Source organism: Myiozetetes cayanensis, unplaced genomic scaffold (genome assembly GCF_022539395.1).
Source record: "Myiozetetes cayanensis isolate MyiCay16 unplaced genomic scaffold, myiCay2020 scf3, whole genome shotgun sequence".
In the NCBI taxonomy this organism is placed as follows: Eukaryota; Metazoa; Chordata; class Aves; order Passeriformes; family Tyrannidae; genus Myiozetetes; species Myiozetetes cayanensis.
This window is the reverse complement of record NW_026087521.1, coordinates 73,043,402-73,059,122: the sequence shown is the minus strand read 5'-3', so window position 1 is coordinate 73,059,122 and position 15,721 is coordinate 73,043,402. Positions and strand designations below refer to the sequence as shown.

At 44.4% G+C, this 15,721-nt stretch overlaps 1 protein-coding gene across 1 annotated transcript; it reads left to right on the top strand.

Moving 5' to 3' along the window:
• The first annotated feature begins 1,141 nt into the window (after positions 1-1,141).
• Positions 1,142-12,712, top strand: NDUFA9 (NADH:ubiquinone oxidoreductase subunit A9). The gene is made up of 11 exons (XM_050324579.1): positions 1,142-1,208; positions 2,783-2,947; positions 3,766-3,863; positions 4,029-4,120; positions 6,807-6,948; positions 7,440-7,542; positions 8,030-8,097; positions 8,234-8,310; positions 8,835-8,930; positions 10,820-10,886; positions 12,443-12,712. Exons 1-11 carry the CDS (start codon positions 1,157-1,159, stop codon positions 12,608-12,610), a joined length of 1,128 nt encoding a protein of 375 aa, XP_050180536.1. The 5' UTR covers positions 1,142-1,156; the 3' UTR covers positions 12,611-12,712.
• Positions 12,713-15,721: the final 3,009 nt, after the last annotated feature.

The window sequence follows — 15,721 nt, the reverse complement described above, 5'->3', positions numbered from 1 at the left end:
ACCACAAAGCTCTGCTTTATCTCTCCTAAAATCAGGGGGTGGCAAGCCAGGAGCAGCAGACACTTCTCCTGATTTATAGTCCTTTGCCTTAGCATTAATTCATCTTTTTTTTTCCTTTAGTCCAAGCTCAGAATTTGTTATGAAGTCACTTCCCAGGAACGTTTATGTTACTGCACAGAACCGCTAAGGGTTGAGTCCCCACGGCAGGAGGGTCTGACGTGGACCGAGAACAAGGTGTTGAGGCAGGCTGGGCTCCTCAGTGTTATAAGTTAGTATAAGAATTTAGATAACTCAATTCCAATTAAACATTGATAAATTTATTAAGCAAGCCATAATAAAGCAAAACAGCACCGGGTGGCCTGGAGGGCAGGTGCCCTGCCGAGACACACACCAAAATGTAGTAAATGTTCCTTTTTATACATTTCCAAGTCCCGAGTTTTGAATGCGGCTGCGTTGAGGCTTGAGTTTGTGGCTTGTTGCTGAGTGGTCATCTGGGATTTGTCAGAGATAAAAGCTGCAGTTCTTATCAGTTGTAAATTTTACTGATACTTGTTTGTTTAGCAAGATGTCTGTAATTATTTTTACTGCCGCTTGCTTGATTAGCAGGATGTCCATGAAACTTATCTTGTTGAATTATAACAAAAGTTCCTTATTCCCTCATACACATAAGATTTTATGAACAAAGTTAACCCTTCTATTACACTCAGGAGGGCTGTGGTCAGACCGCGGGGCACGATGAGGGCGGGCAGGGCAGGGGTGGGGAGGGCGCCTGACCCTGTGGTTCCCAGCTAGCAGCAAAAAAAAGAGATGAGCACGGTTAATTCTTTGTGCACCTGGATTAGCAGGCGCGTGTGACAGGACAAGGGGACAGTGTTAAGCCGTGCCACGGAGGGTTCCAGTTGGGCACCAGCGTCAATTTCCTCCAGAGAGGGTGACTGGGCACGGCGAGGGCTGCCCGGGCAGGCGGTGCAGTCACCGCCCCTGCAGGTGTTCAGCACACAACCGGACACGGCCGGGCTGTCCCCGCGGTGCCCGCTCCCAGGTTCCTCGGGGTGCCCACACAGCTCCCCCAGCCCAATTAACGCCCTAATTAATTGACCGCCTTCCCCGTGTCCCCGCCCCGCGCCTGCGCCGCGCGGCCCGGGGCAGGCTCAAGATGGCGGCGGCGGCGACGCGCTGGGCCCGCGGGCTGCGGGTGCCAAGGGCAGGTGGGGGCCAAGGGCAGGGGGTGTTAGTGCTGGGTACTGCTCCCACGGGGCACGGGCTGTGGGTGCCGAGGGCAGGGGGTGTTAGTGCCGGGTACTGCTCCCACGGGACACGGGCTGTGGGTGCCAAGGGCTCCCACGGGACACGGCTGTGGGTGCCGAGGGCAGGGGGTGTTAGTGCCGGGTCACTGCTCCCCGTGGGACACGGGCTGTGGGTGCCGAGGGCAGGGGGTGTTAGTGCCGGGCACCGCTCCCCAGGGTACACGGGCTGTGGGTGCCGAGGGCAGGGGGTGTCAGCGGCGGGCATTCCTTTTGCCGTTCCTTAGGCCATGAATCTGTAGTAATGTCCATCTACCAATACTAAATTTAAAGCTGTGTTTGGGCCTCTGCGGCCCGAACAGGGTGGGTTTTTGTTTAGGTCGGCTCCGCGCACGCTCCTCTGTCGGGGCAGTGGGAGGTGACGGACAGGTTTTGTTGGGATGGCAAAGGCGAGCAGGGGATTTAAGAAGCTTTCGGTGGGAGTTATACGTTTTTACTGTGTGTATTTACTGAAGTGCCCGTCGAACTGCCTTTCGGGACAAAATTGGAGATGTAGTATCTTTGGAAAACCTTTAGAAAGAAAAGGGCATATAAACAAATATTGGGGAGAGTGGCTCGTCAGGCTTTCCCTTCACCACTTCAGCGTATCACATAGTTTTTGTTGTTTTTTTGTTTTTGTTTTTTTTTTTTTTTCATACTTGAAGGAATCCTGCTGGTTATAAAGAACCCAGACGTTTTTCTGTGAGTTTGCATTTCCTAAGAAATAAGTTAGATTACAAACCCCTTGTTGCCAGAACACCACGAGGTAACAAGCATCCCTCAGTGGGATCCTTTACGCTTGTACCCAAGGTAAAGGATGCTGGGAGTGTCTTTTCCTTTTTTTTTTTTTCATAGTCAGTCTCAAGGTCTCTGTTTCAGTAATGGAAAGGCCCTGCATATCTGCCCCTTAAAGGCAGAATCCATGCCCAGTTTAAGCTTGGGCCTATTTTGTAGTAAAGGTGCTTTTTAGGAAGTCATATATATCTCCTTGAAGCAGGTATAACACAAAATATCTTATTTTGTTCTGTTTCTATCAACCAGTCATGGAGCATAGTTTTTAGGCATAGCATACCAATTTGAGAAGTGCAAGTGTATATGTGTTATTTGTTTATTTACTGTTGGGACAACATTGGAGATGTGGTGTCTTCCTCCAGTTTGTGGGGTACGGAGAGACAAACCTCCTTTGGGCACCGAGATCTTGTTGGGTTTTCTGATTTGAATTCTGTCAGCTGATGTAACAACATGATGTATATCTAAACATGCCCTTTTCTTTTGATCTTCTTAACCTCAGGGCTGCAGTGTCAGTGCCACTGGGTAACTGGTAATAATTGTCACGTTGGGATAAAACCCAATTCAGTGTCGTTCTGGTATCAAAGACTCATTTTCACTGTGATTCTTGCTGCTTGGATTTACGCAGGGAACATTAAACTTGCTTATCCTTGTCCAGCAAACACTTATGTCCATGGTGTAAGTGTCACACCCCCTGTTCTGTGTTGCAGGAGTCTCTGTCCTGGCTGGAGCTCCCTCCGTGCTGCAGCAGCACCGCCAGGTCCATCACGCCGTGATCCCCCATGGCAGGAGCGGGCGATCCTCCGTCAGCGGCATCGTGGCCACCGTCTTTGGGGCCACGGGTTTCCTGGGAAGATACGTGGTCAACCGCCTAGGTGATGTGCTGGGAGTGCTAATTAAAAACAAACCAAAACACATCAAAGCTGTTTAAGGAAACTGATTTTCCTGCGGGGTGATCCAGAAAGCTCTGGCATTTTGGGTCTCGCAGGGTGTTCTGCACCATGCTTTTGTGGTGTTTGGTCTCCTAAAATGCCCGGATGCGGCAGTCAGTATAATTTGGTTTAATTAAATAGTTTTAATCTAGGAAACTTCACAGCTTTTTGAAGATTAAGGTCATTAAAATGAGCCATGCTCCTTCAAGGAGTGCTTTTCAGGCTGTAGACTGAAAATCTGAGGGTACAGCACATATTTGATTCTTCTGGTTTTAGCCTTATTAGGACATTTTACTAAAATATTTGCAGGAATGTGGTTAGAATTCTTTAAAATTGCCCTTTTGCATTTTAAGTTTCAGAAAATAACCAAATAACCTTTGCTGGTTTTTTTTCCCTCCCTTCCATGCAACTTAAAAAATATAAATATCTTTGCATGTGATACATTTTTATGTATTTTACTGTGTTCACAGGACACAACGTGGTTTTTTTGTTGTTGTTTCTTAGCAAGCTTCTGTATTCTGTCTTACAAGCCTAAATACTCAAACCTTTTTTGAGAATTCCAGTTAGGTAGGTTCAAAAACTCTCTTCTGTTCTACTTTTGGCTTTGCAGACAAGTCTCCAAGATACCCACATCTAATGTTGTGCTTTAATGCCAAGGGTAAAAAAAAAAGCAGCTTTGTTTATTTAGAAGTTCATTTACTTAAAGCGATGTGTTTGCTTGAGATAAATGGCACTTTTTTGGGGTTTTTTTGGGCTCTTAGGTCGCATTGGCTCTCAGGTGATCATCCCCTACCGCTGTGATCAGTATGACCTGATGTACCTGCGGCCCATGGGGGACCTGGGCCAGCTCCTCTTCTTTGTAAGTCCCTTGCTCCGGCTTTAGATCAAACACAAACCCACTGCTGTACAAAGCAGTGTGTTAATCATTCCCAGAGACACAAGTCCAAGTGGGAATGGTGTGAAAGAGCTGGCTCTGATGGTGCCTGTTTACACATCTTTTTCCTCTTTGATGCTCTGGTTGCAGGAGTGGGACTGTAGGGACAAAGACTCCATCCGAAGGGCTGTGGAACACAGCAATGTGGTCATTAATCTTGTTGGAAAGGAGTGGGAAACAAGGTAATTTTCCTCTTTTTTTTTTTTTTTTCCCCCTGTATAGATGGATTTGCACCAGGTATTGGAAGTTGTAGCCACGTTTTTACAGCATGTTTGTGCAGCGGTGCTGCCACTGTTCTTGGCTTCTACGAAAAGACAAAGCCAAAATTGTGCAGATAAAATTTCTTCTGTTTCTTTAAATGATTACCTAGAATCCTGCTTATGATGTGCTCTGGAACAGGGCATTTTCTTTCCATAATTTTCCAGCTTCACTTCTGTCAGGAAGATCAATGTGCTGCTTTCCTGCACCTCACAGGTATTCCCTGAGTGCCTTCCTACAGATGACACAGGCTCACCAGTTTCTTATATTTACATTACATTTATATTTACATTCTATTTGTATGGAATTTTTATATTTACATTGCATTAAGTTTATTTTTGCATTATAAATGTCATATAAATATAATGTAAATTTAAATAGAAATAGATTTACATTATATTAAGTGCATACTTACATTACATTATATTTACACTATATTTACACTTACACTATGTTTACATTATTACAGAAGTGAAATTTTGTCCTTTCACTTGGGCATAGTGATGAGCTGTACCCTACTAGACTAAGCCATGATCAAGCTTTTCCTACTCTCTGGAAATGTTAACAAACAGGAATAGCTGGTGGAGCCTCCCTAGGATTATGATTAAGAACATCATTCCTTGATAGAATTTTGGCACAGACAATATTAGCTACAGAAGCATTTTTTTAATGATAATTTCTAAGAATAGTTTCTTTTTAAAATCCATTGAAACATTCCCATATTCTTTAAACTTATATATTCTATAAACATAATGGTGTGATTTGCCTTTATAAGGTACATAATTTTGCTGCCCTGGTAAACAGAAACAAATGCAGATCTCAGTTTCACCTGTGTTTACAAATCTAATGCCCCTGTTGCTCTCTTTTGTTTTAATCAACAGCCGTTTGATGTTCAAATTGCAAAATCAGTAGGTAAATTGTATCAATAGGTCAGAATTAGTAGTCTCAAATGGGATAACTATTTTTCCTGGAATAGAGATCATCAAAACAGAAGAAATTTCTTTGTAATATGGGAGTGAGGGAAGAAAAGTCTGTACAGTTGGACAGTGTAATCTCTGTTTATCTCTGATATGTATTTCATGGCTACTTCCCCCCCTAAAATTACAGGATTTGTGTAAAAAAGTATGATTTATGTAAAGGAGGGTTTCTTTTTTATTGAAAGGAAGTGTGAGGACACCACCACAAAGTTTCATTCTAGTTGAAAACCTCCCAAACCTTCTCGGGACAGTTTGAACAGATTGAAACAGACAAGTTAAAGACTGTTGGACATTACACATCTTAACCACTGTGTTGTACAAATGTTTTTATCATATATTTTACACCTGTTGGTGTCAGTGGAGGTGCTGAAACCCTGAGATAAAGTTCTGTGGTCTGTTAAACACAAGGTCAGACTAACCATTGTAATCAGCCCAAAGTCTCTGAAAAACTTGCGCAGGAAGGGAAAAAAAAAGATTAGATTTAGAAATCAGTCAAAAAAAAAAAAAAAAAAAAGGAAAGCCTGCCATGAAATACTTTCCTTCCTGCCTTGTATTCATGTTCAGACTCATCTGTGTGTGCCATGTTGTTTGAAACTCCATAGTTACAGGAGGGATGTTGTTTGTTCTTGTTGTGTGTTTCTAAATCTATTTTTGTGAGTAGAACAGAAGTGATGGTTCCCAGGATCAGATTAGTTATTGAAGGGTCAAAAATAACCTCTTATTTTGAAGGCTTTCTTTGGACTCCAGTGGGATCTGAAGAGCTGTGGGAGTAGATAAGGACAGAGTTTGGATGTTTGTTACCCAAGGCAAATGGACAAGATTGAGGGGTGCTTACAAGGGTAATAGAAAGACATGAGAGGCCGATTCTCTTTCTTGAAGTCTTGGGATAGTTGGAAAGAATTTTGGGATGGTTGCCAGCCTACAGTGTCAGTTCTGCTTGGAGACAGAGCTTCTGTATTGTTCTTGATCAGATGCCAAACTAGTTTACAGTTTAACTCCCTAATTTAGGCCCCTTGAATGTCATACAGTGAGGGGAGGATTTTTTCTTCCTCTATGCTTCTTCTCCATGAAGTCCCTTAAGGCTGCTCTGAAATGGCTCTAAATGCTCTGAAAATCTCATTTTTTTCCATTTGCACGAGCACCTCTGTGATTTTTGGATTGTTTTTGTCCACTTCCCCAGTGCCAGGCATCTGCCCTAACTTGCACTGCTCAGAATTCTGGAGCTCCTTTATAATGTAATTAAGTGCATCAAATCAAGTCAGCTTTTGGACAGGTTCTGTAAATGCACAGCTTTGCTCAGAGCTCAAGATGCAGCAGCGCTCCTCTTAAATAAAAATAACCTGTTTTCACTTGGGCAGACTTTTCTATTTGGTGCTGACAAGTGGGCAAGAGGATTTTTCTTGCTGATTTAACATGTGAAAAACAGAACATCTATAGTTGAAGATGACAGCTGCATTTCACTTGCCTCTGATTTTTATTACATGAAGTGTCCCTCATGAAAAACTGAGTTTTTAAGAAGGAGCATCAAGATAGGTTTTTGAAATACATTCAAGTAATACTTAGTGATTGCTTTTTGGTTGGCAGGCAGGTTGGTTGCTCCTAAAGTAAAATTTGATGTTTTGCCTTGTTTTAGAAACTTCAAATTTGAAGATGAATTTGTAAATATTCCTCAAAGTATCGCACAGATAAGTAGGGAAGCTGGTGTGGAAACATTCATTCACATCTCTCACCTGAATGCCAACATGAAGAGTCCTTCCAAGTACCTCAGGAGCAAAGTAAGTCTGGAATCCTTTGGAATGTATTTTCTGAGAGCCTACTTTTTAAAAATAATTTGTTTTATTTTGTTTGTTTCCCCAACTGGGTATGTTTGAAGGAAATCAGTGTGTGAATTTACTATGGAGTGTTTTCTGCAGCTGAGACATTTTTGAGGTAGTTTACTTACTGGAGCTAGAAATCCTGTCTTACTGTACTCTGCATTATCTTCAGTATAAATCTATTTATTTACTTAGGCTTCTTTTTGAACCTTGTCCCTTTGAATTTGTGTCACTTCACTAGTGAGGCTGCATTTTATCTCAAGTAGAAGAAATGATCTACAGGATTTTTTTGGGCTTTCTGAGTGTAACACATCTCCGAGATCAAATGGCTTAGATACAGATAACTTTTGTGCTTCTGATGGTGCCATTTCTTTCAGTTCTGCAGTCAGACATCCGCTTCTGGTTTGTTCAGAGTGGATCTAATGAATGTGTTCATTCTAATTGAATGCCAGGCTGTTGGAGAGAAGGTTGTGAGGGAAGAATTTCCAAATGCCATCATTTTGAAGCCCTCGGAGATGTTTGGGAGAGAAGACCGATTTCTCAATCATTATGCAAGTATGTGCTCTTGAAATGATAAACCCATGTGTGATCTGGGTAACTGTCTGGGGAGGACAGAGGGAAATGGGATTTGCTTCTGAAAAGCTGGTGTGTTTTGATCAGAAATGTACTTTGGTACTGAACGTGTGTAGCGGGAAACATAGAAACAGACATTCTCATCTCTGGACTTTCTGAATCTAATTATAATTTTACTCTTTGAATTTATTTTTTTAAATTGTTTTATTTTGAGGGAGGATGTGTACTGCTGAGACACCTCTGAACCACTCTAAGCAGTAAATACAGCCTTCCCCTCATTATTTTTTAAGAAAACTAAATGTGTGTGGAAAACAACCCTACTGGAATTGGATGGGAATTCTTTCCAGTTCTGGGGGTTTTTTTTAAGTTAAGTCAGTTTTCAGAAGAGTTCCACACTCAGTGTGGTGTAAAGTGTCTCGGTGGTTTGCTTCCTGAAAGGATTCACAGATTTTCTCCCTCTTTCTGGCAGACATGCGCTGGTTTGGTGGTGTGCCTCTCATTGCCCTGGGCAAAAAAACAGTGAAACAACCAGTCTATGTAAGTTTTCAATAAAACAACACGATCCCCAGTCCTCTCTGGGTGTATTTGGGCACATGTGAATCACTTTTGAAACGTTAGTGTGTGCACATATTCCTGTTTTCTGTTGGTAATGGTGTGAATTTGTTCCTCACAGGTGGTTGATGTCGCAAAGGCAATTATTAATGCAATTAAGAATCCTGATGCAAAAGGAAAAACATATGCCTTGGCTGGGTAGGTCACTTTTCTGATTCTAATTAACTGAAGTACTTCTTTTTGGTGTCACTTTTTTGGCATGCTGCACAGTACATTTAATGTCTCCATCCATGCACACAGTTTGAGCTGCAATAAATTCCACCTCCTTTTTGGGAGGAAAAATGACTCGAGCTGTTACTGTGAGTACTCCGAAAATCCCAGTTCGGGCCCCATTGCGTTTCATGTTCTGTGTGTGCACACAGAGGAACAGGCATCTTGGGAGGCACGCTGGACAATATAGATCTGGAGAAAATTCTGGTAAAGCTGTGTGGAAAACACCTGGAATCTGAATACTTAGAGGCAGTGGTTCTCATGTCGTGCCAGTTTGTTCTGTGCTTTAACTGAGCTGGACTTCTGCTGAAAACCTAGTAAAGGGAGAGAAAGAAGCTAACAGGCCCTTGGAGGGTGGAAGGCTCTAAAATTTTTTTGTCACCTGGTGCAAATACTTAAGTGTATTCAGGTACCCCTGACTGAGCTGTAATGTTTGTTGCTTCTTCCCTCAGCCCTCACCGGTACCTCCTGTACGACATGGTCGAGTACATCTACGCCATCTCCTACCGGGCCTTCATTCCCTACCCGCTCCCACGGCCTCTCTACCAGTAAGTGGGGCCCTAATTAGGCTGAGGGAGCTGGGGCTGTTCAGCCTCCAGAGCAGACACTGAGAGGGGACCCCATCCATGTGTGTCAGGGGCTGCAGGGAGGGGACAGAGGATGGCCCAGGCTCTGCTTGGGGGGCCCAGCAATGGCACAAGAGGAACGGGCAGGAACTGATGCCCAGCAAGTTCCAGCTGGACATGAGGAAGAACTTCTTTGCTGTGCAGTGACCCAGCCCTGAACAGACTGCCCAGAGAGGGTGTGGAGTCTCCTGACTGGGGATATTCCAGAGCTGTCTGGACACAATCCCGTGCCCTGTGCTCTGGGATGGCCCTGCTTGAGTTGATGACCCACAGTGGTCCCTTCCAGCTTTACACATCCTGTCATTCTGTGATTCACTAAGAACCTGGGGCTCTGGCAGGCAACACAGAAGCATTAATACCTGTTGCATTGGTTATTTGCTCTGGCCAGTTGTTATTTAACATGTTGGATGGCAGAAACTGGCTTTTGTATTGATTTGGGCCAGTGTTGAAGGTAAGTTCATACTGAGATCCTGGCCTGGCAATCTGAGCAGTGTGGCTGTGAGCAAGCATTTCTTTGTCTATGATATGAGGACAGTAACATCTTTAGAAGATGGTAATGAATTGGGAGGTAAAAAGGGAAAGGTGTGGCATCACTGCAGCTGATTACAGTGGGCTGTTTCTGCAGCTGTGTGTGCACTGAGTATATTAATAGTGCCTGGAAAAGTGCTGTGTAAATCTGAGCCTAGGGCTGATCCTTAAGGAATAATCACATCCTTTTCAAGAGCACCTCAACAATAAATGCCATTTCAGAAGCTGCCCTCAGCATGGTTGAGATGTGTTAATGTGTGGGGTGCTTGTCCTCCTCGCTTCCAGTACAGTGCCAATTAATAAGCTAAAGCAGTCACCAGTGTTGGAGCCCTCCTGCCAGTCTGCCAGTAGGACTCACCACTGGATCCATGGAGCTGCTGATGGATAATAGAACATCCTAAAGTGTTGATGACTGTTTCTGTACTGGCTGTAAGAGGCATCAGGTTAACCTGGCTCAGCTCACACAGAGCAGCTTGTTGAAAAGGTGCTTATTAGTTTTATTCACATCTGCTGCAGTCCATGTTGCACTTCTTTATTTATGGGTTAAACTAAGTGGTATTTCCTATTTTTGAGAAAAGACTGAGCCTGAAAGGCAGATAAACCTAGTTCTGTTGACATGCAATAACTTAGTAAATCCTAGTCTGCCAGGTGGGCACTTCAGTAAGAGATTCTACTGTTGGTCTTGAGACGCTGAGCAAGAGCTGTAGCCTTATTTTCTTTGCCAGGTTTTCTTTTTGTCAAGGGAAACTTCATTTCTGAAGACTGCAAATGTACTAATCCTCATCTTTTTATAGATTGCACCAGATTCCATCATCTTGTTTCTAGGGCCGAAAACTCCTTTAGTTGTCAGCAAGTGTGTTTTCTCATGGAGGCACTGAAGGAAGCTGGGTGACTAATTGGATTACTGCCCACACCACTGGGGAGCAGAGTTTGGATGAAAGGCCAGGGGCAGGACTGAGTGCCTCTGCTGTGTGGGGAGTTGGATGTGGGGATTTACTTTCCTCACCCACCAACACTCATTTTTACATCCAGATGTTTGCTTCTCCACTCCCTCTCTCAGTAAAATAATAGAATATCCAGTAATTCAGTAGCAAACAGTTTAAGTTACCAGAAACACAGCTAAGAACTTGGTTGGCTGCTGCTTTAATGAATTCATAGCTTGCAAGAACAGCTACAGAACCAAGCTCTTGCTCACTGTTATGTGTGAAATATTTTTACCAGTTTGTTTTCTTCCGTGCACGTGAATAATGACTGTACTTTTGCAATACCCTCTCTGTTTGCAGTTTTGTTGCAAGGTTCTTTGAGATGAATCCATTTGAACCATGGACAACACGGGACAAAGTGGACAGGGTAAGTGGCCAGAATTTGTGTATAAAGAATTGCTCTCAGACTCTGTGGATGGTACAAAAATGAATATTTTTAAAAATGTCTTTAAGTGTTAAAAGTGGTCAGGGCTGCCTGTTCCACCGTGTCTCTGGCCCCTTCTCCAAAAACACATGCTTGTGTTTTTGAAAATAGCAAAGCTAAAGGAGAGATGCTCCCCACTCTCTTAGGTCCATTTATGTACCTCTAGGTGCATTAAAGGCACTTATATCATCCAGATAATGGTGTTTTTAGTAACTGAAGTTGAACTGACAACTCTGGATACAGCCCAAGTTCTCACTTAACATTGGAGTGTATTTCTCAGGAAAATGTTGCAGCTTCATGTTTATTCCTGACTTCTCAGTTTGTTTCAGTGGGGGTGGAGAAGTAACTTGGAGAAAAACAACTGCAAGCAAGGGAAAAAGCAGGATTCAGCAAGTATTAGTGTCAAACCTTGGCATATGTGTAGGCTAGCAAAGATAAAATCATGTACAGTCCCCAAGCTTGCTGCTCTCTGAGGGGGGAGGGACTCTCCCAAATATTTTTCAGAGTTGGGAGTTTCAATACCTTTTGTTCTAACACAGTATCAGTAGCCTATTTTGACCTGATTGTCCCCAAATTAATTTGGGACAGGGTACTTCTATAAATCTGGGGAACAGAGTCCTGTGCTTAGGGCTGCTCACTGAATAGCTCTAAGCAAATGAATTTCTGTGTTCACATTTCTGCATCTGTAAAATAAACTGTTTTCCTGTTCTGATTGAAAATCAGTGTGAAAAAGTGTGGAATAAAGGAAGGGAGGATTTCTCCCATACTGAAGAGATTGGTGTTGTAATTCTCTAGGCTTTATTGGCCCAGGGTATAGATGTGAGAGGGGAGTTTCTCCATGTCCCTTCATGTCTGATTGTTCCTCTTTCCCAGCTTTTCATCTTTAAATAGTCCATACAGTATTACACATGGTTGACCTAAAGACCTTTCAAGGAACAGCTGCATAAGAGGAACCTACATGTGCTAAGATTTAGGTCATATGTGTTCCAAATGTGGTAATGGGATTAAATATGTCCCTGTTCTAAACCACAAGCAGAGCAAAACAACCTTCCAGAGGTGACAATTCCACACACATTCTCTGGACAAAGAAGAATGTACATAATTTGAGTTGAAGTGTGAACTTCCCTTGCAAGTTTGGCTTAATTTTGTGGTTGCAAGGCAGTAACCTCCCTGATAATGTATGGGGAGAAAAGGAAGACACTTCCTGCATGTCTCACTGCTCTTGAGTCCTGAACCCGAACCTGAAGCCTGAAGGGCATTTTGCTGGATGAGAACACCTGTATCTGCTGTTGAGGTCACTGGTGCTCAATACCTTGTGTAATGAAGCCATAGTTCTGTAGGGCCACATTGAGTCTTTTCCTCTTCTTAAGGAAAAGCAGTGGAAAAAACCCCAGTATGTGAATGATTGCATTGAGTGCGATGCTGTTGATTTCATCAAGTGAATTCATTTTTTTTTTGTTCTTAACTTTTTCTCCCTCCCCTCCCCGTTCTTGTTGAAGTTTCACACAACAGACATGAAACACCCTGACCTGCCTGGCTTTGAAGACCTGGGTATTCAGCCAACACCCCTGGAGCAAAAAGCCATCGAAGTCCTGCGCCGCCACCGCGGGTTCCGCTGGTTGGATGCCGAGCTGGAGGAGGCAAAGCCAAAGACATATCCCATGTGACACCTGGCAAGGAGGATGCTTCACACTTCCTAAACTGCCTTTGTATGACCCAATTTATTTGGAGAACTGTGTACATACTGAGTAAAACACATTAATCATGTAGACCGTAGTTCACGAGTGTTGCCTTCTGGGTTGTGGGGGACTGTTGCTGCAATGCAGGTTTTCCCTTTAAAAGGTCATAAAAGCAAATTGTAGCTTAGCTGCTGAGCATTACAGTGTTTTTGAAGGTTGGGATTAGAAAGAATGTGTCTTAACATTAGTCCATTTCTCCCTTGGCTCTCAAACATGGCACTGAGCTTTAGGAGCACTCAAGTGATGTGAAGAACGTTACAGGTCACGACTGGGTTGCCTAAAATATGTCCTTGCCAACAGGGATTGCTGGCACTGCCACCTATTCAGATTATAAGGTCTCAGATATGGTCCTTTTAAATTCTTTACTCTTTTGAACCCTGAGCACAGCTCTTAAAGAAAATGCCATCCTCCTTTCAAGGAGTTGTAGAGAGCCATAAGGTCTCCCCCGAGCCTCCTTTTCTCCAGGGTAAACACCCTCAGCTGATTTCTGAAGATCAGAATCTCTCACTCCCTGTATTGTTGCCAAACTCCTGGGCAAAGTGTTTCTTAAATTTCAACAGCTTCCACATTTTGTTCTTCCACATCAGACCTGCTGCTGCTGCTGTTTACTCTGTTAGAAAGAGGTGGGCTCTTGTGATGGTGAGAGGTTTTTGATCCTGCCTTCTAAGGAAGTATTCAATTTGGCTCTCATGGAGTGTTTATTTTCCTTTTGATAACATAAGTTCAGTGGCTTTAAAATAAAGCTGGGAGTTCAAAAGCTAGGACAAACTGGAAGTGAAGTGCATGTTGTTAATAATTTAATCCTTCTATTATTTTTCTGACTGCAAGGTTTTCTCTATCAGACCCTAGCTGTAAATGAGTAATCTCATTAGCACTCATTTAATAAGTGTGGCCCTAATCTCGATTCATTGACTGTTGTTCACATCCTGCTGTGAAAATGTGCTCCTGAACTCCTTCACAAGTGCAGGTGAGGTACAGAGAGATGCAATTATCACGTAGCCCTGCATGGCTGACAGGCAGTTTCCGTTTTCAGGTGGCAAAGTGCTGCAGTAGGAGCTGCCAAAGGCAGTGCTGTGATGTGAGGTGCCAGTTCTGGGAATGCACTGTTTATTTCCCCCGACACACACTCAAAGCACAGCTTTTCCAGTACCTTCAGCTGCACCACAGGCCGAGCTCTCCTACAGGATCTTCTTTCAGACAAGCATTGGTGAATGGGCCAGTGCTGAATATCCAGGAGAAGTTTGCTATAAGCAGCCTGCTCCACATCAGACAGGAGTATGGGTGAAATGGAGCATCACATCACAGTACTTTGCATTACATGGCATTTCTGCTTCCTACCTCATAGGAACCACACTGTGTTTCCTCCTTATTACCCTTCCGAAAGCAATTTCTCTAGAGGTCTTGATTTTTTTTGTTTCTTCAGAGTAATTTATTTTGTAATAACAGCCCTGAGTACACAATCCCTGTAACTCACAGAATCACCAGGTTTGGAAAAGACCTCCCAGATCATCGAGTCCAACCTGTGACCTTGGCAACCAGCCCAGAGCACTGAGTGCCATGGCCAGTTGTTCCCTGAACAGCTCCAGGAATGGGGGACTCCACTACTTCCCTGGGCAGACCCTGCCAAGGTCTAATCACCCTTTCAGTGAAGAAATTCCTGCTGTTCTTTCTTCTTCCATTGAATCGGCCGGTAGTGGGAGCTGCTGCTCAGCAAATGCTTCTGCAGCTTTTCCACCTCTTCTGTCACTTCCTTGGCCAGCGTTCATCCTCTCGGCTGGTACAGCTGGTTAAAAAGGCATTGGATCTTTTCCTTTGACGTTTTCTGCTTTCTGTGTGACTATATATGTATATATATACACACACATATATACACATCCAGAGGGTAGGGGTCAAGGCTCAGGGTCCTGATGGACATCAGTGATGAGTGGTGTTCCTCAGGGGTCCAGAGTGGGTCCCAGCACAGGAAGGACGTGGAGCTGTTGGAGCGAGTCCAGGAGAGGGACACCAAGGTGGTGAGAGGGATGGAGCAGCTCTGCTGGGAGGAAAGGCTGAGGGAACTGGGGTTCTTCTGGAGAAGGCTCCAGGGAGACCTTAGAGTCCCTTCCAGTGCCTGAAGGGGGCTTACAAGAAAGCCAGAGAGGGACTTTTTACAAGGGCATGTGACAGTGACAGGACAAGGGGAATGGCTTCAAACTGACAGAGAGCAGGTTTAGACTGGTTATCAGGGAGAAATCCTTCCCTGGGAGGGTGGGCAGGCCCTGGCACAGGTTGCCCAGAGAAGCTGTGGCTGCCCCTGGATCCCTGGAAGTGTCCAAGGCCAGGTTGGATGGGGCTCTGAGCAACCTGGGCTGGTGGAAGGTGTCTCTGCCCATGGCAGGGGGTTGGAACTGGATGATCTTTAAGGTCCCTTCCCACCCAAAGCATTCTGTGATCCCATCTGTGATTTGGCAACAGAGGGTGCATTTTCCTTCCTTTAAAACTACTATCAAGTTCACGTGTCTTAAGATCACCCCTGAACCTGAGTGTTGCCAACCTCCTCTGCTCGGGGGAGACGCCTCTCAGCTCCTGGTCCCTGGCCAGGGCAGGCTGTGCTGGCGAGCAGGGAAGGCAGAGCTGGCCGAGCAGAGCCCCACCTGCTGCAATCAGCTGGGCTGTCCCACTGCCCGCAGCTGAGGAGCCTTCAGGGGTGGGCAGGTGTGGCTTTTGGGAAGATTGAGGGCAAAGGTCACTACAAACTGCTGCAAGGAGCCCCACCTGGTGATGATGGGAGTGAGAGGTGAGGGAAGGGGACTGCTTGGCTCTAGCAGTGGTGTTGGGAGGTCTGTGAAGCTGCTGTCACCTGGCATTTGTAAGCTATTCATGGAGCTGCTGCATCCCTTCAGCTGCCAGTGCACATGGTAAGCCAGTCTCCTGATTTTTTCTTTTTTTTTTGCTGTATAAGATATTTTCCATGGGTTTTACGGAAGCAAGAGTGGTGTCTAATCTTCCTTGGCCTGGTGTGTTTTGTGAACTGGAGCTCCAGCTGGAGGATTCTCACCT